The sequence below is a fragment of the Balaenoptera ricei genome, chromosome 5 (assembly GCF_028023285.1).
Source record: "Balaenoptera ricei isolate mBalRic1 chromosome 5, mBalRic1.hap2, whole genome shotgun sequence".
Lineage (NCBI taxonomy): Eukaryota > Metazoa > Chordata > Mammalia > Artiodactyla > Balaenopteridae > Balaenoptera > Balaenoptera ricei.
Genome location: NC_082643.1, coordinates 18,345,478 through 18,367,793, shown reverse-complemented (window position 1 = coordinate 18,367,793; position 22,316 = coordinate 18,345,478). Strand labels below are relative to the sequence as shown.

General features: G+C 46.3%; 1 protein-coding gene across 4 annotated transcripts in view; it reads left to right on the top strand.

Annotated features, from left to right (window-relative positions):
• Window positions 1–22,316, top strand: part of TSPAN5 (tetraspanin 5) — a 170,789-nt gene that overhangs the window by 138,951 nt on the left and 9,522 nt on the right. For 2 of the 4 annotated variants that reach the window (XM_059922457.1, XM_059922458.1), the window contains exons 2-4: window positions 1,404–1,454; window positions 8,620–8,799; window positions 18,154–18,300. In XM_059922457.1, the coding sequence (XP_059778440.1) occupies window positions 8,788–8,799; window positions 18,154–18,300 (159 nt within the window). In that variant the 5' untranslated portion in view covers window positions 1,404–1,454; window positions 8,620–8,787. The remainder of the gene's footprint in view (window positions 1–1,403; window positions 1,455–8,619; window positions 8,800–18,153; window positions 18,301–22,316) is intronic. The other 2 variants (XM_059922455.1, XM_059922456.1) reach the window with 1 other exon arrangement.

Genomic DNA, 22,316 nt, shown 5'->3' with positions numbered 1-22,316 from the left:
CCACCCTCACTCTTGTTTTCTCCACGCCCCCCTCTCAGTGGACAGCTTCCCTGACATTTAACTTGATCAAGATGTTAGTAAAATAAACAGCTGCCGTGAGACTGAAACTGCTTGTCAACCTGCCCACCGTCTTTTCACTTCACTGTTTGGACAGGAAACTCAGAGCTGCTATGGATAATAAAGATGAGAACTAAGATGTGTCTTTCTTCGTGGCCAGTTACACCCAGTCCTGATGCTGAGCTCTTAGTGGGTGGACAGCCCTGTGCAACATGTCACCAAACCTGTGAAACTCTGATTATATGACACACCATTATTTTAGGTACAATCAAGGGGAAAAAAAGCAAACTATGAGCCATCATCGATTTTAAGACACATCCCAATTTCAGAGATGTTAAAATGTGGTGGGAAAATGTGTATCTTAAAGCTTTGAGTTGGAATACAGTGAGAACTAATTAAAATGGACCGTCCCCCTGGGTACTGACTGGTCCCCTCCCCAGCCCCATACTCCGTGCAGCTGATGGAAGGCTGAGGGAGTCTGTGTGTTTTTCAACTCAATCTCAGGTGTCATTTGTGTACTCTGTGTTATGCATGAAGTTACAGCACTGACTTGAGACCAGGCCGAGTCATGGACGCCCTCTCAACTGCAATATAAGTATTTTAAGTTTCTGACAAACAGAAGAATCCAGGTGTTTTCTTTGGGTCACCCTGGACTTGATAAGGTTCATGGTCCCTTTTATTTATTTATTTATTTAGTTGCACCGGGTCTTAGTTGTGGCAGGCGGGCTCTTTAGTTGTGGCATGCGTGTGGGATCTAGTTCCCTGACCAGGGATCGAACCCGGGCCCCCCCTGCATGGGGAGCGCAGAGTCTTATCCACTGTGCCACCAGAGAGGTCCCTCATGTTCCCTTTTGAAGGAGTGATAAAGAGCTTGCGGAGGGACACTGGGGACTTCGACATGCCCTCCGTGCCCCAGCCCATTCATGGTGGCATGATGGCGAGGAGAGACTCTCCAGCTCTTCTAAATCCATGCCCCTAGTTATCCATTTTCTAGTGAACATCATGCTCAGATTTACTCACTGTTTCCTCTCCTATCCAAAAGGCAGCGTTAAACATTATTGATGCCTTTAATTTTACTCAAGATTCTACCTAATTATTATTCTTCATGATCTGTTAAGCATTAAGCTTAACATTAACAGTAAGCAGGTGCCCTTCTTAATACTGTAATAACTTTAATCAAGGGGATGATGGTATTTCTTTTCCTGTTAAAGACTGTTAGTCAGGTTTTAGAGAAAACTATTTCTCAGCAGGTAAAGTAACCAAAAAATTGATTGAAAACTTTGTTTGTACTCGTAAAAACATGGCATTTACCTTCATACTTACACCACTTTCTCCCTTTTTTTCAGTTTTTGGGAATAGCATTTCTTGGAATTGGACTGTGGGCGTGGAATGAAAAAGTAAGTTAAACATTAAAATGCACACATTTTGGCTGTAAGAAGCTGCACATTATATGCTGTCTCTTTTTCCTCTTTGACAACTGCCAAGTATATGGAAACATGGCTCTTTAATGAAAAAGTACTCTTGGAAGATAACGTCACAGTTCAAAGACTCTTTAAGAATGGAGCCTAAACTGGTCACTCTACAAGAATTTCAGTAATGCTTATAAATAATACTTCAAGCACCTGTAGCCTTTTTTCTCTTTTACTTTTTAAAAAACCCTTTGGAAGATTATTCAAGCCATAAAAAGGGTATTTTAGTGTGAGCATTAGGTGCTGAGTGTTAGCATGCGGTATGTATGAAGGAAGCTAGATATAATTCATGTTTGAATATCAGATAAACTTATCACTGTTGCTAAAGAATGTGAACACTTGTCTGCTGATTGAAAGTGTTAAGGAATATTCAAACTTTGTTATCAAATACAGCACAGAAAGGGTTAAATCTGGCAGGAGAAGGCTGCATGAAGATACAATGTTCTGGGTGGTTTATTCTGTAAACAACACACTCAGGACACCACTGCCCTGTGTCCATTCCTCCACTTCACTTCCCATCCATACCTTTTAATTTTTTCTCTGCAACTTCTGCTGAAGCCAAGCAGTGGAATTCAAAAATAAACACAAACTCCTTTTTTCTTCCTTCTTTGGATGTGCGATCACTGGCAGCATTTTATCTGTTCTGGTATTTGGCTACACAGTGAAGCTTTATTATCTCCCACCTGTGAGAGTGAGTGAGTGGATGGATTGTTTAAAAGTTGTAAACTAAGACATTGGCTGAAATTTTCCCAGAAGACCATTCTCTTATCACTTTGGTATTTCACCCTCTGAGCTTGACCAAGGCCCAAAGTCAGGAGTTCCTTTGAAGTATTACATGTACTAAGAAAGAAGAGAAAAACTACGAAAGTCCAGCAAACAAAAGCCCTTCAGACGCAGGAAGGAATTTCCACAAGTAAAACAATGTTTAGATAGACTGCATCCAATAAATTCAAAATAAATCCAGAGTTTTGAAATTGAACCACCCTCTGTTTATTTACGTAATATTTCTACAGAGTGTGAAATGTTTTATGGAAAATGAACCACCTTCCGGCCACCTTATGAGGAAGGGCGGGGATTATACATCAAGGGAGACAAATTACGTTCCGAAAACAGAGATAATTTTATCTCTAGAAACTGTTCTGTTGAATACTGGCCTTCTTCTGGATTATGATCAGCTTCTGCCTCAATCCCCTTGTAAGCTTGGAGATTTGTATGGGTGGAATCTCAGAAATTCCACTTTTAGAAGCCCTCTGTTTGGTTCAGTGACAGATCATACAGCTCTTTATAACTCTCCTTTAATCATTCCATTTCTATCAGCTTTGAAATGATGCTGGAAGGCATTATATGAGCTAATTGTCTATTCTAGCAATACATAGAAAATTCATTGTTTTGAAGGTTTTTTTTTTTCTCTTTGTGAAATATAATTATCCTTTTGTTTCATCAGTTGCCCCAGATGTCTCTTCTCTGATAAAATCACAAAATTCTAAAACTGGCAGTGTCATACAAATATCAGAGCAAGGGAACGATGCGGTCTCCAGGGAGGGGTGAAATAGCAGTCCCCTCTTTTGTCAGGGCCAGTGGTATCAGCAAATGGAAGGTTTCTCTGGAGAGCTGAGGTAACTTGGCCAAGGTTAGCCAGCTAATGTGTAGCAGGGCTCTGTGAGCTGGGACCAAGCGGAGGTAGCAGAGGGTAAAAGGTGCGCAACAGCCCAACTTGGTGTGCGCTGGCTACGCGTCTGGGCCCTGAGCCTGGGGCTGAGGCTGCAGCAGCGAATGATGCAGAGTCCCTGCCCCGTGGGGCTTGCGTTCTAGTGGGGGCACCGGCAGCAGGCAGTCTACTCGCCAGGAATCCGCGCGCAGGTATGGTGAGTGCTGCTGAGAAACGTCAGGTGTAGCGTAAGGGCTAGTTAGAGAGTGGTGGGGAAAGGGGTCTCTTTCAGGTAGAGTAGTTGGGAAGAGCCTCCCTGAGGAGGGGGCACTGGAGCAGAGACCTGGATGAAGTCAGAGGGATCTGCATAGCACTAGGGGAACAGCTTTCCAGGCAGAGGGAACAGCAAGTATGATGGCCCTGAGTCTCAGGGACTCAGCGATTCCAAGGAACAGGAAGAAGGCCGGTAGGACTGGAAGGGAGAGAGCCAGAGCGAGAAGAAGTAGAGGATGTGGAAAGAGAGGCAGGCAGAGCCCGGAGCAGGCAGCGTCCTGCAGAAGTTGGGTGAGAGGCAGTCACTGGGGCATTGTGGTAAGGGAGTGTCCTAATCTGGCTTTTGTTTTAAGATCGCTCTGGTTGCCGTGAGGAAAAAAGAAGCACAGCTCTAGGCTGAGCGGACCAGAGTTCAGATACTGACCCCTCCACTTCCGTCGGTGTGACTTCGGGCAGCTGCGCTAACTTATCTGAGATACCCTTGCCCTGTTTATGCAGGGGCCACTAATGTCACCTCATAGGATTGCTGTGAGGGTGAAATGAGATGGCTCCCAGCACAGTGTCCGGTAGGAGGTAAATGCTCTCTGGACACGTGGTTCCCTCCCCTGGATGCATTACTACAGTATGTCCACTCCTCCCTGGGGAAGAGAGCAGAGCGGTGGCTTTGAAAGCTGCCTCAGATTTTAGGAGAGCTCCAGGCTCTGATCCATGGACCCGAGAATTGGCTTTGTTTTGGGGTGTCTTAAGGAGGACGTGATGTGCATTGATTGACTTGGTAACTGTAGAGGCTACTCTATCGAAGCCCTTTGGGTTAACTTCTCAGCTAGACCAGACCTCTGATGGCATGACGTTCTGAGGTGAGCCACAGCTGGCCAAGGGAGGCGGCCGCAGGCACCTGCAGGGCAGATCACACCAGCCCACGAGCCAGTAAATCCCCCCAGGGGAGATGCGGTGACATCTACTTGAAAAGAGGCCTGGAGGGTAAATCCCCAAACTGGGTCACAGCTGGAAGGATCAGATTTCCTTAACAGATGGGGTTTTGCACTTTTCTGTGTGGAGTACAGAAACATTGGAGGCAAAAGTTATTACCCCTCATACTTACTTAATACCAGGCTGAGCTTTAAACCTAGGACTAATATTACAGTTGAATATTAGACATAATAATTAAATAATTTATATTATCTAACTTCCAAATAGACTGTCAAGATGCAAAGAATGAATGTGTCTCCAGAGGGAACTGGTTTGGGTGCAGTTTTTCAGAAATCATAGGATCTGCTCTTTTAGAAGGAACATTAACAGTCACGTAGCATGAATCACCTCTACAGCAGGCTTGGCAACGTCCAGCCATAATCAACTCATTCATTCAAAGAACATTTGCCGAGCACACGGCATGGGGCAGGGCTTGCGCTGGACTCTGGGCAAGTAGCTCCTCAGGGAATTTATGGTCTAGGAAAGGCATGCATATATCCATAAAACATATACATGTAGAAATAAAACAGTACATTGCAACAATGCTAATTTGGAGTGTATAGAAGTTTAACAATTCCTTTGGCAAAGTGCTCACGACTTCTCTCTCTCTGGGTTTCTCTTACTGTTAGAAAGACCTTCCTCCCACCCCATTAGGATCATGTCCTACTAGCCTACTAGTTTTCCTTCACTGAATGTGGGTCTACCCTGTTGGATCCCACAGTAAGTCCTTCTCCATATTAGTCCTTGGTTCCTTCTGAGTTTCCAGGCTGAACATTTGCTTCTCTCTGGGTGGAGCCCTTTCATGATCTTGGTCTTGCACCTCTGACCTCCCTCTGGGGTGTCCTCTGCACCAGGGAGAGGGTGCTTTAGGGGCCAAAGAGGGCATGGCTGGATCATGTCCCTTCTCTCCTGTCAGTGCAGCTTGAGATCACACAGTTCATCACCGAGAGTCCCAAATTGGTCTCAGATCCAGCTAGGTTTCCTCCATCCATCTCACATCTGGCTGATTTCCAGAGGCAAATGCAAGATTCCAAACTGACCCAGCTATATTCTACCTGCGTGTCTACCTGCTAAGATTGCTTTGGAGCCCAAAGCCGTCATCCAGCACATTCCCCATTCCATTTAGCTGGGTTTTAGCTGTACTTTCAATCAACCTCCTCCCTCAATTCCTTCTTTTAACTCAGGCCTTCCTTTAGCTCTCTGTCCCAGTGCCACCTGGCAAATTCAGGTTCAGTAGGTCTGGGGTGGACACCGGGAGGCTCAATTTTAGCAAGCCTCTTATATTGTTCTGATTGCGGTCAAGTGTAGTTATCACTGATAGAAGTCACTGATATGTTGAGCAGGCCAAGGGCAGAAGCCAGTGACATGTCACTAGGACTTTCCTTTGGGGTTGACACTCATTCACTTATGTGTGCCCCTGGGTGTCATTAGTCAAGGAATTTCTAATCCATCTACTTGTCATTACATCAGACTGTCTTTCCGCATCTTGTCTTTTTCTCTGAATAACCAGCCTAGGACTTATTTGAACCTGGCACTTTCTTATTGAAACCATATGGGTCCTGAAGCACATCATTTTCTCACCCAGGTACCCCAAAAGTCTTACCAGTAAAGCAAGGACTAAGGCATGTTTTATCATTCCTCCCTTCTAGGAACACTTTCCTCACTTGACTTCCAAGAGATCACGCACTTCTGGGTCTCCTACCTCGTAAGCACTGCCTTCTCACACTCCTTTGCAAGGTCCAGCTCGCCTCTCGGACCTCTGAATTTTGGAGAAAGCCCTCTCTCTCTTCACTCATGCTCTGGGAGCTCTCATCCAGGCTTGGAGCATTAGGTACCATCTGTCACTGATGACTTCCAAATTTAGGTATTTGATCCCGGCCTCATCTGAATCCCAGACTCGTCATATCCACAAGCCTACCCAGCATCTCTGCTTAAATGCCCACCGGGCTTCTGAAGCCTAATAATCCAAAGCAATGCTCCTGATTTCTCCCCTCAAACCTGCCTCTTCCCAATTATAGGAAATGACAGCTCTGTCCTTTCACCCACTTGGGTGTTCATGACACCCTTCTATCTTTTCTTCTCATACTGTGTTCAGTCTACCAGCAAACACCATCTGCTGTACCTTGAAACTACATTGAGAATCTGATGTCTTTGCACCACCTGCACTGCTATACCGTGGTCCAAGCTGCCACTTTTTGCCTGTGTTAGTGCAGAAGCCTCTGTTGTTCCCCTGCCTCTGCTCTTGTGCCCCTACTCCCACCCCAGGCCAGAGTGATTCTTTTAAATATAAGACAGATGCTGACATTTCTCTACTCCAAACCCTCCAATGCACTTACTGTCTCACTCAAAGCTATGTGTGGTGCCCCATTACTTCTGAGACCTTATTTCCCACACTGTGCCCTCCCCTGATGCACTCTAGCCCCCATTCATCATCTTGCTGTTCCTCTGACATCTCAAATGGACCCACCACCCCAGGGCCTTTGCACTGCTCTTCCCCTGCCTGGTATGCTCTCCCCCAGAGGTCCACATGGGTGCTTTCCTTTACTTCCTGGTCTCTGCTCAAATGCCACCTTTGTCTGTAGGCCTCCCTGGCCTGTTTGAAGCAGCCACTCTCACCCCAATTCCAGCCCTTTTCCCCTCTTCCCTGTGTTTTCCCCCCTCTGTGTTTTCATAGGACTTGTCACTTCTTTGCTAACAAGGATTTTTTTTTTTTCCCTAAAGAGGGGCTTTTGTTTACTGCTACACTCTAGTACTTGGAACATTAACTGGCACATAATAGACATTATGTGAATGAATGAGCAAAAAAGGGAAGATGAAAGCATTCTTTTAAACCCTGGCTCTATCACGCAGTATAGAAGTCAGTAGTCACCTCAGATCTCTAGTAAGCATATTATCAGTTCTTAAAGCCTAAAAGGAAGTAAAATTACATGTGGTTTCTGATGTCTGATATGATAGGGGTTCAGTGTTAGAAATAGCAAATTTCTTACATCCATTAATTCTGGATATCAGGGAAAAATTTTATTTCTGGCATAAAAGTGGGACTCTATATATGATTATCTTGATTCGTGGAAAAATTAGGGGTACCTTTCCTCTTCCGTTTTGCCCAATGTTTATGCCTTCCCCCACCCACCTTCGCGTGGCTTGTGGGATCTTAGTTCCCTGACCATAGATGGAACCCGGACCCTCGGCAAGGAGAGCTTGGAGCCCTAACCACTGGACCACCAGGGAATTCCCGTGTTTACGCTTTTTACTTAATTCTTGGGTCGGGGCCAGAGGCCGAGTGACAGATCACTGACGGTCACCAGCGAGGCCAGCAGAGCTGTTGAGGGCTAAGGGGAGACTCGGCTTTTCCGAGTGGGAAGAGCGCGCTTCCCTGGTCCTCGGTGTGAGCTCCTGGTTCCCGCTGGGCGTCCTGCCACCGCTTCCACAGCACCAGCCCCCTGGGCAGAGGGGGTGCCCGGCCTGGCTTGTCTGACCTGAAGACTCCTTGAGGGCAGGAGCCCGTCCCCTTCACCGCTTTATGCTCAGGTCTAGCACCGTGCCTCCTGTACTGCGGATGCCCTGATGCTAGTGACTGAGTGAATGAGAATATGCCGGAGCGCCGTATACATTGTGGAAGCCCCCCACAGGGTCTCCCTCCCTGAGTCCCCTCTCTGTTCCTCCATCCCCCTCGCCTGGCCGGGCTCTGTCGGCAGCAGCTGGAAGGAGAGAGTCGGTGCACAGTCCTGCCCCAGGAGGCAGAATGGCGATGAGAAGAGCTCTAGCTTCTATCGCTTTTCTCCCTGGCTGTCCTGGGGACAAGGATGAGTCTTTTTCCTGGAGGCTTTTCGCCCTGACCACTGCCTGTAATTGTCAGTCTCACTTCAGAACCCTCCAGTTGCTTGCTGTCATGATCGTACAGTAGACTCGCCTTGGAAATTCTTTCCCTGTTTTCCCAGGAAGGAGAAGTTAGACAAGGAGATTCCGTGATTCAGGCAGTTCTTAGCAGTAGCGGTCAAGGTAGCCAGAGGGAGGTGGTAGGTGGAAGTGGCTACCAGGTCACTTAAACAGAAAAAGGCATGCCTCGCCTGAGATACTACTTCAAGGAGACATTTCTGAGATGCTGAAAATACCTTTGAAGATTTCAGTTTATTACCTGCAATGTAGGAAGTTTGCATCTCTTTCTCAATTGTCCATGTAATCCCCTCAAGTTCTCTGTTGCAGCTAAAAATCTGAAAACCACGGCTATCGTTCAGTACCTGGAAAGTCAGCCTATGATCTGAGGTGCTGTAACCAGTATGGTCAGCAGACACATGAAATAACGTTGGAAAAAAACCTTAATTGTTCACTTTTCGTATGTCCCGGTAAACTTTGCAGAGGGATTTCTCAGGAATGAAAATTCAGGTGGGTCAAAAAGTGAGTGTCTTTGTTGTTTACCCTCAGATACCAGAGTTCTGCGCTCATTTTAGGCACAAGTCAAGGCCCAGTTATTAGACAGGGCTGGATAATAAATCGGAACCCCAAACCTAACATTGCGTTAAAATGTCCTCCCTTGCCCAGCGCTGTTAGCCCTGCGCCCCTGAAGAGGGGAAGGCCTGAGGCCTTCACCGCCCCCTGCTTCCTCCTGCCACCCCTCCCCCGGCCCCCCTGAGGTTCCTCTACCCACTTCCTGTCAGGGCACAAGTGGTGGGGGGGACTTTGCCCTCTGGGCCTGACAGCTGGGGAAGGGGATGCCGCCTTGGTCCTTTGGAAGCGTCCCTGCGAGTCCCCCTGCCTGGCGGTCCCCCTCGGCTTCCTGGACATCCCTGTTCTCCGTGGCCGCCTTGTACCCCTGCCCAGACGCGCCGTCCACCTGCGCCTCTCCACTCTGCCTTCTCGGGTCTCTTGTCACCCCAAGCTGCCTGTCCTGTGCTGCCCTCATGTTTTCTCCTGGGCACGCTCGTCTGGGGGTGAGGCCAGTCCCAGCAGGACAGCCCTTGTCTGCCCTGGAGCTCTCCTCACCCCCAGATTTCCAGGGCAGGGGTCAGACCTCAAGCCACAGCCTCCTTCCTGGGCAGACTCAGGCCCTGATTGTGGCGTCTCAGAGCTTCCTCAGGGGTCCCCTTGAAACTTCCTTACTAGGTTTTGGATAAAAAGAAACCTGCTCGCCTACCCAGGAAGGAGAGTCGCACAGCACAGCAACTGCTTTCTCCAGAGAAATCTCAATTCCCTCACCCACTTTTTATCCACTTGGTTTCACTGAGATGTGCAAGAGAAGGAAGTCTTTGCCTCTGTGTGTGTGTGTGTGTGTGTGTGTGTGTGTGTGTGTGTGTGTGTAGGGGGAGGTCGTCTCCTACTCACGTTGGTTTTCAGATTGTTATCAGTAAAGTCTGAGGTATGACTACATTCAGACATCGCATTTCATATTTTTCCTAACATTTTAGAAACAAGTGTATGATGTTACATTGGAAACAAGAATCGGCCTGCCCACTGCTGGTCGCTCTCTTCAGACAGTAGAGCATCGTGGTTAAAACACCGCTCTGGGGTCGGGTGGCAGGGCTCAAAGCCCCTGCTCTGCCACTTTCTCACCTGGGTCACCTGGCAAGTTACTGCATCTCTGGGTCTGTGTCCTGCCGTGGTTAGTAGCCTTTGGAGGGGAATCTATTTTGCTTTGGCAAACCCCTCCAAAGGAAGGTTTACTGTGAGGGGGAAATAATCCAGGTAGCCCCGTGCCTGGCAGAGTCCGTGCTCAGTAGGGGAGCTCTTAACGTGGCTTTTGTCCCAGCGTTCAGCATCTCTCGCCTACGTCACCAAGGAACCTAGCGGCTCCTTAGCTGCTAGCAGCTGTAGCAGGTGTAAGTTTCCTTAGCACCTACCTGCTGCCCAAGGAGTAAGCTTTCTAAATGCATAAATCACCCTCCTCTGCGCAAAAGGTCTTCAGATTCAAACCCTGCCGCGCTCCACCAACCTCTGTCTCCTCTCACCACTTGTCATACTCACGGGTAGACCTCTCGGTGGGCCCGGTCCTGCAGCTTTGTCCCTCTACTTGCTGACATGACCTTCTGCCCCTCCTGTCTACACCCCCATAACACACACTGCTAATACCTCTGCCCAGCGCACTCCTGCCAACTTGTCTTCCCTCTAGACTAACTCCTGATGGTGTCACCATACGTTTACTCTGAATACCCATGACCAGCACAGCACCTGGCACCTCTCAGGTGATTCCTGTTTGCTCAGGAACTGAATGAGTTGTGTATCTCTGAAGCCCTAGAATACAGTGATCACCTGCCACTAGTCTAGACTTGATTTTTTTTTGTTTTTTTGCTTTAGTTGCAGGGCCACCGTGATCAGAGCCTCTATTACATATTTCCATTTAAACTTTTTACTCAGGAATACTCCTGGGTGTGTCTCTCATCTTCTGAATGTGCAAATGAAATATCTGGAGAGTGGCTAGGAACATGCTGGATTTCTGAAAAGCGACACTTTTGCAAGTGGCTGTTTCCTTGTTCAGAGAGGCAGTCGCTCCCACCACGGTGGTGATGGTGGTTTCCCGGCCTGAGAGTGGTACCAGCGAGGGGGCTTGGTGCAGCTGTCCTCCCCAGTGGCTGCTTGATCGCAGGAGTTTATGGAGCCCTGAGATATGACTACCCCTCCTCTTCTTCCTCACCACAAAAGCAGGTCACGGCTGTTTTTTATCTGCAAGAAGGGATTACTTGAATCTCACCGATGACCTTTTCTGACAAGGAAAAAATGGAAAACCACACATCTTGAAAGCGTCCGGTCTTTCTTTAACCTTACATCTCTTCTCCAGGCCACGAGTTATGCTGCCCCTATGCCCTCACATCTCCCTGAACTTCTCAGGTCCCAGCGAGCTCCCGTTCCTCCGCGTCCTCTCTCTGGATCCTGCAGGAATTCCTTAGATACATGGGTGTTTTGGAGTTTGCAGTGTGGCTTTGCCCTGTAACATTCCTTGAGGATCTCCGATGAATTGTTAAGGGGCACGTTTCCCTGTGCCCCTGTGTCCCAGCTTGGACTTCCTGTGGACATTGTTTCAAAACCCATCGCCAGCTCTCCAGGGCCACCCTCTCTGAGTAGCTCATTTTCTTGAAGATGTCCTATCTTGTCATCCTTTCTCAGGTAGAGAAATGCTTCTCCCCCTCTTACTCTAGGAGTGTTGCCAGTTTCACCCAGTGGTAGTTTAGGGAGGGTGGGTGAATCAGGGCCCAGGCTCATAAATCTCCAAAGGGTCCATCTGGCCTGGCTTTGGGTGCACATTCCATTTGCCTGTCTCTCTGTTTCTTATCCAGCAGTTGGAAGGAATGCGCCTGTATATGCCAAAGCAGAAGAGTCCCAGACCTTAGGGGCTTATTAATGCTATTTTTGCATTTCTTTGCTGAGTTGAGAGAGAAGAGACTGAAGCTTGCCAGGTGGCACACAGAGGCTGCTCTGTGCTGGTGGGGAAAACCACAGACACTCCTGAGGTTTATTGGTTTGAAACCCTTCTGGAGTTTTGCTTGCGTTTTCATTTCTGCATGTGTGTAAAAACCTCTTCCAAGAAGAAATAGTGACACTCAGAATATAGTCCTTTATCGCCGAACCCTGGGGAGGGGCTGCTTAAATTCCAGAGATTGCTGAATGAACAAGGGGTGCTGATGAGGAGATGGAGGATGGAGGGTGGAGTCGTATCCTTACGGAGACTGACCATGTTCATCAGACCATGGAAGGACGAGATCTCGAAGGGAATGGGACATGGTTTAGTAACTGGAATGTCATTCAGGAGCCATGAATCTTCAGCGACCAGAGCACCCAGTCGGCTTCTTGGCAGCAGTGGGACCCCTGGCCGGGTTCAGTGTGCAGCACCCCGGCCACGTGGCTGTCGACTGCTGGATGTGCTGCCCGCTGCTGGCTGGCTTCTCACTGCTCTCTTCTCCACTGCACCGCTTCCGCGTACTCTCCGCTTCCACCCCCTCATGGCCTCTGCCTCCTCCTGGCGTTTGCTTACTCGTGGCCTCTCCCTTCTGCCTTTACTCTGAATGCCTTTTAGGTGACTTCCAAGTTCTCAAGAAAGAAGATTGATTGGCACGTCGGTTCCTGCCACCTCCTTTAGACATGATCATCCAGTGTGGCCACGGAGTTTCTTAGAAGGGGGTCAGGCAGGGCAAGTGCCAAAGCAAAATAGATTCCCCTCCAAAGCCGTTGGGTTAGAAGCCCCTCCAGTGTGCTTCTATAGCATCTGATGTCTTCCTCTTGGTCCAGTGTAGTAGTGATGATAATGGCGATGCTGATAAACTTTGACTGAATTCTCGTTATGTGCCGAAGACTTAGCATAGTGTTTGGATTTAACTTACATTATTTCCTACATCCTCATGGTAACCTTATGATGTTGGCTACCATTTCATAGATGTGGAAATTGAGGCTTAGGCAGGTTTGGTAGCTTAACCAAGATCACACAGGTAATAGGTAGTGGAACTGAGATTCAACACAAGGTAGTCTGTCTTGCAATGTCCCGTCTGTCTGTCTGCCCTACATCTAGCCCTTGTCCAGGCTGCCCTTTTTCTGGATTCCAGGGGAAATCGCAGGTGAGCCAGGTGGCTTGAGTACAGGATGGCTTGTGCCAGGAGGAGGCCGACCCTGGACTGCTCTCTGCCACACCCTAGTGCAGACTTGTCTAAGTAGCTGGAATTTCAGAGTCTCCCTTGTATGGTGACAGATACACATCAGTACATTTTTTGTTTGTTGGCTTTCTAAACTTCTGTTATAATGATATTGCCTCAGCCGTGTTCCATTAACGTGTCTTAGTTCTTCTTAGACACATCTTGGTCTGCTTGCTAAGTTCTGAGAGATACTGTCTAGTACCTAGGGGTTAATGGAAATCTCCTATTTTCCTTGGCAGTCATCTCTTAAAGGCTCCAGATTGATACGCCAAAAGCTAGTTGTCTAACAGCCAATTTGTGGAATGGCTAATTTGCTGAAAATATTTGTTTTAACTTTTTAAATTGACTGCTCTTCATTTTGTCTTTATAGCAGCACTTGGTTACGGTCAATTTGGTTTTGCCTCTGCTGCAGCAACAGCTGTAGACTTGGAGGAGATGAGTGAGGGTCACAAGAGTACAGGTACAGGTGTATACAGTATGAACATGAAGAATTCTTATGGGTATTCATTTATACTAGTTTTTCTTAATGTAATCTTAATGTATTAACAAAGGATATGTGTATGAGAAATCCTCCTTATATTCTTGACTCTATAGTATTCGAATATATTCTTCTTGTGCCCTGCAATCTTGGTCTCTGGCTCTCTCTCTCTTATTCTGACTCATTCCTTTTCTGTCTTTGCTGCTCCTGTTCAGAATTCCACCTTCACGTCAACCATAACAAATGGCTAAAGGAATAAGTCCATGTGGACAGCTGTTCCGTTCCTCATCCATTTATCCTTGTTCCGGTTAGATTCAGCTTCATAGGATGCTATTTTCTGACCTTACACACAAAGGCCAGTACCCTTGACGTCTTTAACTCCCAGAGCGTTGCTGCAGGATCCAGGCAGGAGGACTTATTACTGGGGTGCAAATTCAGGCTCTGTGTGTGCTCTTCTCACATCAGCAGCAGCTCTGGGTACAAAGGAGAGTAGCCAGATAACGTTTTGTATTGGTTTATTTTTTTCAATAAGTTTGAGTTCTAAAAAGTTGTTATTTAAACCCAAGGACTGACCATTCAAGTCAACGTGGAGACCTGGAGCTGAAATCATGTACGTATTGTCGGTGACATAGACAAAACCTAAAAGTTCCTTCCAGAACTGATTGTTTCATTAATGATGCTGAATTGATAGTGAGTCAACGTGAAGGAGATTATTTACACTGGCTCAGTTGCTGTGTTGACTGGAAATATCAGCCATCTGAGTAAAGGTATCATTAAATCCAACACTTCCCTCTATACTCCCCACTCCGCCCCGTCTGCTTCCCACCCCCGACCCAATACTTTTCTCCAGTGTAGACTGTGAGCTTTAGTTTTGGTCGTGTGTGTGCTCGCACACACATACATGCAACACTAAAGCACAGTTTATTCGAAGCTGTCGTGTTGTGTGGGACTCCTCAGGTGCAAATTCAGATCCAGATACAACCACTTTATGCGATCGAGGGGTCTAAGGATCCTGAGTGACTCGCAGAACTCATGGTCAGGCCAGAGATTATAATACTGTCAGGATTTTCTTTCCCTACCCTTGTTCTTTGTTTCTCGCTACAGACTGACTTTCTCCACAAGGTGAAAAACACACTGCACGTGGCTCCAGAGTTGGGCCTTGTACAGCTTCAGCCACTAGAGACAGATGCTTATTCCAAATCCTGGTGTCTGAGTCAGGGAATTTCTGGCTTTCCGACTCCTACCAGGGCGGTGGGGTCATGTGAGAACTGACAGCGCTGGGGAGCTCATGGAGTGGGTTGGGGGAGAAGGAATCCTTACGAGAAGAGGGACGTGCTCTTCCCCGAAGGAGAGGGTGGTGCCCACAGGTGCCCAGCAGACAAGGTGTCTGCTGCTGGTGTGCTTGCACATTCCTGAGGATTTACCACGAATCTGAATGTCTATTTTAAATCACTTGGCAGACTTAACTGTAATCTTGGATTTTTTTTTTCTTCTGGCTTCTTGTCAACTACAAGCTTTAATTATAATTATTCTTCAGTTGGCATGTCCTAGCGCTTCTTACTCATTTGTCAAATTGAGCTTAACACAGTTAAAACGTCCAGTGAAAGACTGCATCTTTGAGACAACAGAAGGCTGAACTGTCAACTGCCTGTCATTTTTGTCCCCAGTCATTGTTGCCAGGATTATGTTCAGCTCCTCTCTGGTTTCTCTGTGTAGTTAGAAACAGTAAGACTACTCTTCAGTGAGTATTTGGAGACGTTGCACAGGTGAAAGAGTAGGTCTTTTTTCCATCCCCATCCAGGTTAGCCATCCTAATCCTCAGGAAAAGGAAACTGGGCCTTGACTGCCGTCCTTTGTGTTTTAAGATTCCAGTTAGTTTCCGACTGATAACTACCTGGAATCCATTAAAAATAAAGTTTTTGGTTGTCTTTTCTGTCCTCTGCAGAATATTATTTCCTACAAGCTCTCAGTATCTGTCTCCAGCCCTGTCTTTTGCCAGAATGTGGGATTAAATGAGTAGAATCTGCAGTCCAGCTCAGCCCCCAGATGATTGTCGTTTCCATGGAAGCAGTTGAAGGCCTCTCAATTAAAACTGCCCCTGCAGGCTGGGGAGGCTAAAAGTATGAAAATGAGTTTGAGAAGCCGAATTCTCATCCTCCAAATTAAACCCAGAGAGGACAGTGCTCCAGGAATCCACTGACAGTTGGGATCATACTTCTTTTGCCTTTTGGGGAGGGAGGGTCTCGGTATTTCAGGCACAGGTGTGTGTTGGTTGGCTTGCTTTGCTGAATTCCTCAGATAACTGTCCTGTTATCCATGGAGCTCTTTGTGTACAGCCATGGATCATGGAAGAGTGTTTGGGAACAATCTGATTTTTGCTCAGACTTTGGTGTGAATCACAAATAAAAAGGCCATTAAAAATGGATGAAATCATAGAATGGTCTTAAAAAACTGGAAGGAACCTAAAGGACAGTAAGTGCCAAATTCCCCTCCACTTTGAGAATCCCTCCTGGAGCACTGCTGAGGGAGGTTCAGTGCTTCGGCTCCCGCCAGGGGAAGCCCATGTTTCTCAGGCCGCCTTCTCTGCCCCATTGCTGGAGACCTGCTGGTATTAGAAAGGCCTCTTTATGCTAGAACTGACATCTCCTTCTGTCCCTTCCAGCTCTGCTGCCTCTTTTTGGTGCCAAGTAAATTGAGTCTACTTCTTCTTCCATAATTATGTTGACTTTTTTAAGTTTAAGAATGTTATCACATACCCTCAAAGTCCTCTCCTCCCGCTGGCCGAGCAGGTCCAAAACATTAAGACCTTAAATATTACCACCTATGTTTAAAGGCATTCTGAGGGGAGAAGTTGATTTCCTTCCAATTCTGGACCCTCACCACTGTCGCGTAGATTTTGTTTGACTTCTGGCAATTTTTCTTTGTCTCAGCATCATTTGGGTAGGTGGAGAATTGGTTACAGTATTTCTGGGTTTTCCTTTTTCCCCCTGGAGTATTCATAGTTCAGAGCTTGGAAATCTAAGAAACACAAGGTTAGATCAAACCATTGATCTGTGCAGTTTCACGAAGGGTGTGTTTGCCTCGTATGATGTCACCCCAGACATTAGTGAATACACCCTACATTCCTAAGTGTTTAATAATCTCTCAGCCCTTCATCTCTGACTTTATTTAACTCCGGCCTTTTCCATAAGGTTAAAGTTGTGCATTTTAGGAGTCCTTTGCGCCTCATACGTGTTCTATTATTAGTATCCTATTATTGTCTTTAAAGTGATTCCTGCCCACCCTGCGCCCGCCCCCGCGAGAAATGCCCCCTAAAACCTTAAAATGGGTTAAAACATAGAAACCCTAAACTCAGGTGTTGATTAGTGCTGACTGAAAAGTGCTGGGAAGCAAGTACATAGCTTCCACTTGGTAGAGAAAGATTATTGAAGTAGACATTCTGTTCTGATTCTAAAAAATCAATAGCTGTGTGACCTTCAGCAAATCACCAAACTTCTCTGGGCTCCATTTTCCTCAAGGATAAAATGAGATGAGTATTCCTGTTTTTCCAGGTTGTTGGGAATGCTTTGAAAACAAATTGTTTAATATTAAGACTTTACAGCAAACTATACCGTGGTACTCTGGGGGTATTTTGAGAGCTCAAAACAAATTTAATAAGATAAGAAAATAAAATACTGATGATATCGGGTATTTAAGACTCACATACCTCCACAGTTTCAAAATAGCAGTAGCTGGCCTTTGTAAGAATGAATAGTAAATATATACCTTCCATCGTAGAGGAAAAAAATCTCATAAAATTTCTAACTTAGGTTCTGGGTGGTATTTGATGTGGTATCACACTTAAGGGAGAAAAAATTTCAGTAAAGAAATGGCATTGTTTGTGGAGAAATGAAATTACTCTGGGTTCTTTTGGCAGGAGAACAAACGGGTTGCAAGCCAGGGAGTAACCTTTGATTTATAAGTCATTTAAATGAGGCTAAGGAAATACCCTAATAACTCAATGTGGGACAGCCATCAGCACAAACCACCCAAGCGGGCTTTGGGGATCTGAGCCTGGTAGGGTCTCCCAGGGAGCTCAGGGGTGGACCTGAGGTGAGTTTTTCCCTGGAAAACGTTTAGGGGCTTGTGGCTGGGACTGGCTGCCCTGTTAGCTTTAAGATTCCAGCTTTACCCTATTTCCTGAGAAGTGCCAGTGGTTTGAAGCTGGCCCTTGTCTGGCATCTGCATGCCCTGGGGATGTAAGGATGGCACCTCTTGGGTGTTGAGAGGTGTCTTTCTTACACATCTGATTTTCACTCAGACCACTTATATTTGGAGACATAGAAAGCAAAGTAACACCCACGTCTTCTCCATACAGGGTCTGCTCATGGTTTCTAGGGGTCATGTCTTTGCTTTATGTAGTTTTACCAAAAATATGAACCCATCTAGACCTTGGAAAGTAGTTTTTCTTTTCTATTGTTTTATCTATCTACCTATCTATCTATCTATCTTTCTGTCTTGTGGTGTTTCTTGATGTGACGTGACAGTCAGATACCTCTCAAGTTTTTCTTGGGGTGGGGTGGGGAAAGACAGTGGCAATCATCTGTTCATGATGGAAAACTGACCCCGCCTCCTGGCACCCTGTTGTGTGTTCTTTTCCGCTTCCAGGGAGTTCTGTCCAACATCTCTTCCATCACCGATCTTGGCGGCTTTGACCCAGTTTGGCTCTTCCTCGTGGTAGGAGGAGTGATGTTCATTCTGGGATTTGCTGGGTGCATTGGAGCTCTACGGGAAAACACTTTCCTTCTCAAGTTTGTAAGTACCGCACTCTGCTCTCAGGTTGAGAGCCAAACTCTCATCTCACATCGAAAGGACACCCTGCCTACCAGCAAGAGTGAGCCGTACCGAAGGCACTGGCAAGAATGTGGCCTGGGTAATGCTTTTCTTTTAGGAGAGCTCTCTAGATACCCACCCTCCATCCTCCTCTGCCCCTACCTCCTTAATAATATCAGCAGCGGCCCCTCCCCATGCCATCCATGGAGGTTTTGTACATGGATATCATGAGGTTGCATTCCAATCCCTAAAATCGCTTTAGGACTAAGGTAGGTCTATCTAGGTACCTAGTTTTCTTCTTTTGAATGATTTTTTTGCCCCCTCTTTTAAGCACATAGTCAATAGAAAGCTGTTTAGGTAGTTGGTTTAGAGAAACCAGACCTAAGCACAGTGTCTCTGACACGTCCAGATTAAGTCTGTTAAGCAGTAGGTTCTGGTGAATAAAGAGAAACAGTAAATGCATATCTCCTGTGTTCTCTGCCAGCGCAAAGGCCTCCTTTGTGTGACCAGCATAATTTTTAGATCCCTTGCGGGGTATTTAGTGTGATCATTGTTAGCATGAATATTTTTGGAGGAGGAGTTTAACCAGGGGGTAGATAAGTATTAAAAGTCGAGAATGGAAAGTAAAAGCCTTTTCCTTTGGAGATTCCTTCCTCAGGAGATCAAAATGGCGTGTGTTTACCTGTGCATGTTTGAAATCAGTTTGGTAGGTGTAGCCAGTGGTCAGCTTCAGCTGAGTGTGCCTGTCTATCTCGAGCCTGGCATTCTGGTGAGCGTCTGTCTCACAGCCAGTGTACGACAGCCTCCGCTCCCCTCTCCAAGAACAGAAAAATGATTTTTCAAAACCCCACCATCCTGTGGTGAGGGAAGATGGTGGGACTTTGGAAGAACAGCTTTAGCGTTATATCCCCTGTTCCTAGGGTCATTCTCTACCTCGGCTGACACATCATCATCTAACGACATTTTCATTTAAAACAAGAGCATTGACCAGAGCTAGTCCCAACAGCCATGCCCTATGTGATTCCCTTCCCCCGCACTTCTGCCACATCTCCTCCGGCATCTTTTCTTGAATTGCCCTAAGAAGAGCAGACTTGCTGTCCCCTCGCTGTCCCCCTGGGCTAGCTCATTTTGCATTTGGGCGGCTCTGCCTCAGACAAGGTTCTGGAGGCTGTTCTGAAAGTTCATATGACTCATGCTAACAGGGAAAACCAAGGGATGCTTGGTCCTGTGTACAATTTAATGAGCAGTTGGTTCTCTGTTCTTTATACATAGGTCTGTGTTGGGAATAGTTTTCCAAGACTCCATTTGTCTTACACACACACACACACACACACACACACACACACACACACACCAATTACTTCATTCCTCACCTAGTCTTGACCTCTGGAGCCCTCGGGAGAGCTTTGTCCCTGATTGTGACCTACCAACCTGCCAGTCTTCTTGGTGTGAGATACTTCTAAATGCTTGAGCTCACCTCACTCAGCTTTTCTGTAGCCTCATTGGGCCACAGATCATACTTACTACTGGCCACTATTTTATCAGTGTTAGTCTCCTTGCTCCCCTTTAATGTGACTTACTTGCATATAGTTCAGTTTATAAGGGTAGCCTGTTTAATATAGTTGATGATTTTTGTAGTTGAAGATACCAGAGTTAACTGAACAGGCAGAAATACATACATTTCTCTAGATTGGCATCTTAATTTATAAAGTCCCGCATTGGAAATGAAGAGAACTGTGTTGTTTCTTGGCTTTTTTAAGTGTTGGAGAATATTTTAAATGCCCTCTCTCTCCATTTAGTACAAACGATCAAACTGGCCTAGAATATGCTTTGAGCAGGAGCTATGAAAAAAGTAGGAAGTAAATGTCAACGTGGCTCCAAACAGCTTCAAACATCTGATGTCATAAGGCTAAGAGAACTGCTGAGGGGAAAATCCAGGAGCTGAGAAAATGGAGCTTCCTGACTGACTGAGGCCCTTGGATGAAGCCTGTGAGTCAGTCTCTGCACCTTTAGAAATGGCGGAAATTAGCTCATAGGACCCGAAGGATGCTGATTTCTGCCAAATATTTGATAAGAATTTAATTTAGACTCAATTTCTGATACATATATTATGTAACATTATGAGAAAACTTACCAGGGTGACTGGGCCTCACCTTGATAGAGGTGAGAACAAAAATCTAATTAAAACCTTTGCATGACCTCTGTTTTGCTATTTGGCGTGTGTGCGCCTTTGAACTAGCTATGATTCTCTCATTTCTATAGTCTGATAACTGTCGTATTTACATGTGTAGAGTGGTACCTGATAAAGGAGGGAGTCGTTTTATGTGGTGGGGTAGGCATTGTGTGAAAGTGATAGGATTTTTTTTCTTTCCTTTTTTCTAGATTGAGGAAAGCTCACTTTGAAATTATGGGTACTGCTGATGATTGTTAAGAACTGTTTAGATTCTATTTCTAAAGTGAACTCATCAAGGACAGATGACCAGGAGCTCTATGGAACCTGAGGGGCTGAGCTGGAGCATCTAGAATTGGGACCTAGACCTTGGGGTCCTAGACTTTGGCAGGCACTTCTTTCTTCCTTCCACCCCTCCCCTCATGCCCATCCTCCCAGAATGGCACTTGGCACCCTGGATAAACACTGCCAGATATACTGATATCTAATGTGGAAAGAGCTGACCCCACGGTCCTTTCCTACCCTCACATAAGACTGTGGGCTCTTTGGAGGCAGAGCTGTGGTCCTACTTATCCTTGCTTCTGCAAAGGCCACCTAGGCCCGAGCCTGATCTCTTGTGGGCCATTCAGTAGGTGTTTGCTGAGTGAATAAACCTTTTTTGTCTTTTATTTTCATAAGTAGCTGTAACTTCCTTTGCACCCGTCGCCAATATATTTTCCTCTTGGTTGGCTGCTTGCTGTCTGCTCGCTGAATGTAGGCACAGCAGACAGTAGCCCCTGTACCTCCTCAGCCTCTCCCTGTGTGGCAGGAGCCCTCAGGAGCTCGGCTGAGCAGGTGGCCCCAGTGCCACCCTTTCTGCCCTTGTCCACAGGAGTTTGCCCGCAGTTTACCCTCTGGTCCTTCACACCCTCATTTCTCGTAAATGGCTTGAGCAAAATAGTTTGAAAAGGGTGAGAACATGGGGGTGGGAGGAAGTGGAAAGAACCATGGGTGTGAGCGGGACGTTGATATGACTAAGATGAGACACTTCTGGGTCTTGTAGATGAAAGGGAAATTTCTCCAGATTTATGGGCAATTACCTTGTAACCCATGGTCTCCAGCATTCCTTTTAAATTCTTGTTGTCTGAGTCAACCGGAAGTCTTCCTCTGGCTGCGCGTTGATGCTATTTAAAATATTCTGAGCCTGGTGCTTCACAAAGGAAAGCTGGCACAGCTTGCTGTCCCAAGAAAGCCCTCAACCCAGTGGTTTCATTTTGTTTTCATCATGGGAAATTACTTTCATGTCACAGCTGCCCCCTCCTCCCCACCCAGTTCCTTTTTGACCTCTTCACCTAAAATGAACCCATCTGCTGGTTTACCCCCTGTAGCAGGTGCAAAGGGGAAGTAACACAGTATCTGAATCCGGAAAAGGAATATATTGCATACAGAATCAAGGCCACAGTAACAAATGACAGGCGATCTTAAAATACTGGGCTAATTTATCTTTCAACGTTACAAAAGCTTACTAGAGGTAGGAGCAGGTCGTTGTTCAAGCGTCTGACAAATGCATTAATCAGGAGAAATTCATTAGGCCTTAATGTGGGTCTAATGAGGAATTCCTATTATCCATGTCTGCTTTGTTGGTTAATTACCAACTGGAACACCAGAGCCCCTAAAATGTGATTATGAAGTGATTTTTAAAAATCCTTTCTTGGAGTGTAATATTCTATTAATGAATCTTAAGAAACTGAAGGTTATCTGCTTTGGACATGGGTAACAACCCAATGGTATTATAAACCTTTTTAGAAGGAAGCATTTGACTATATAGGATCAAAATAGCCCTTATAAC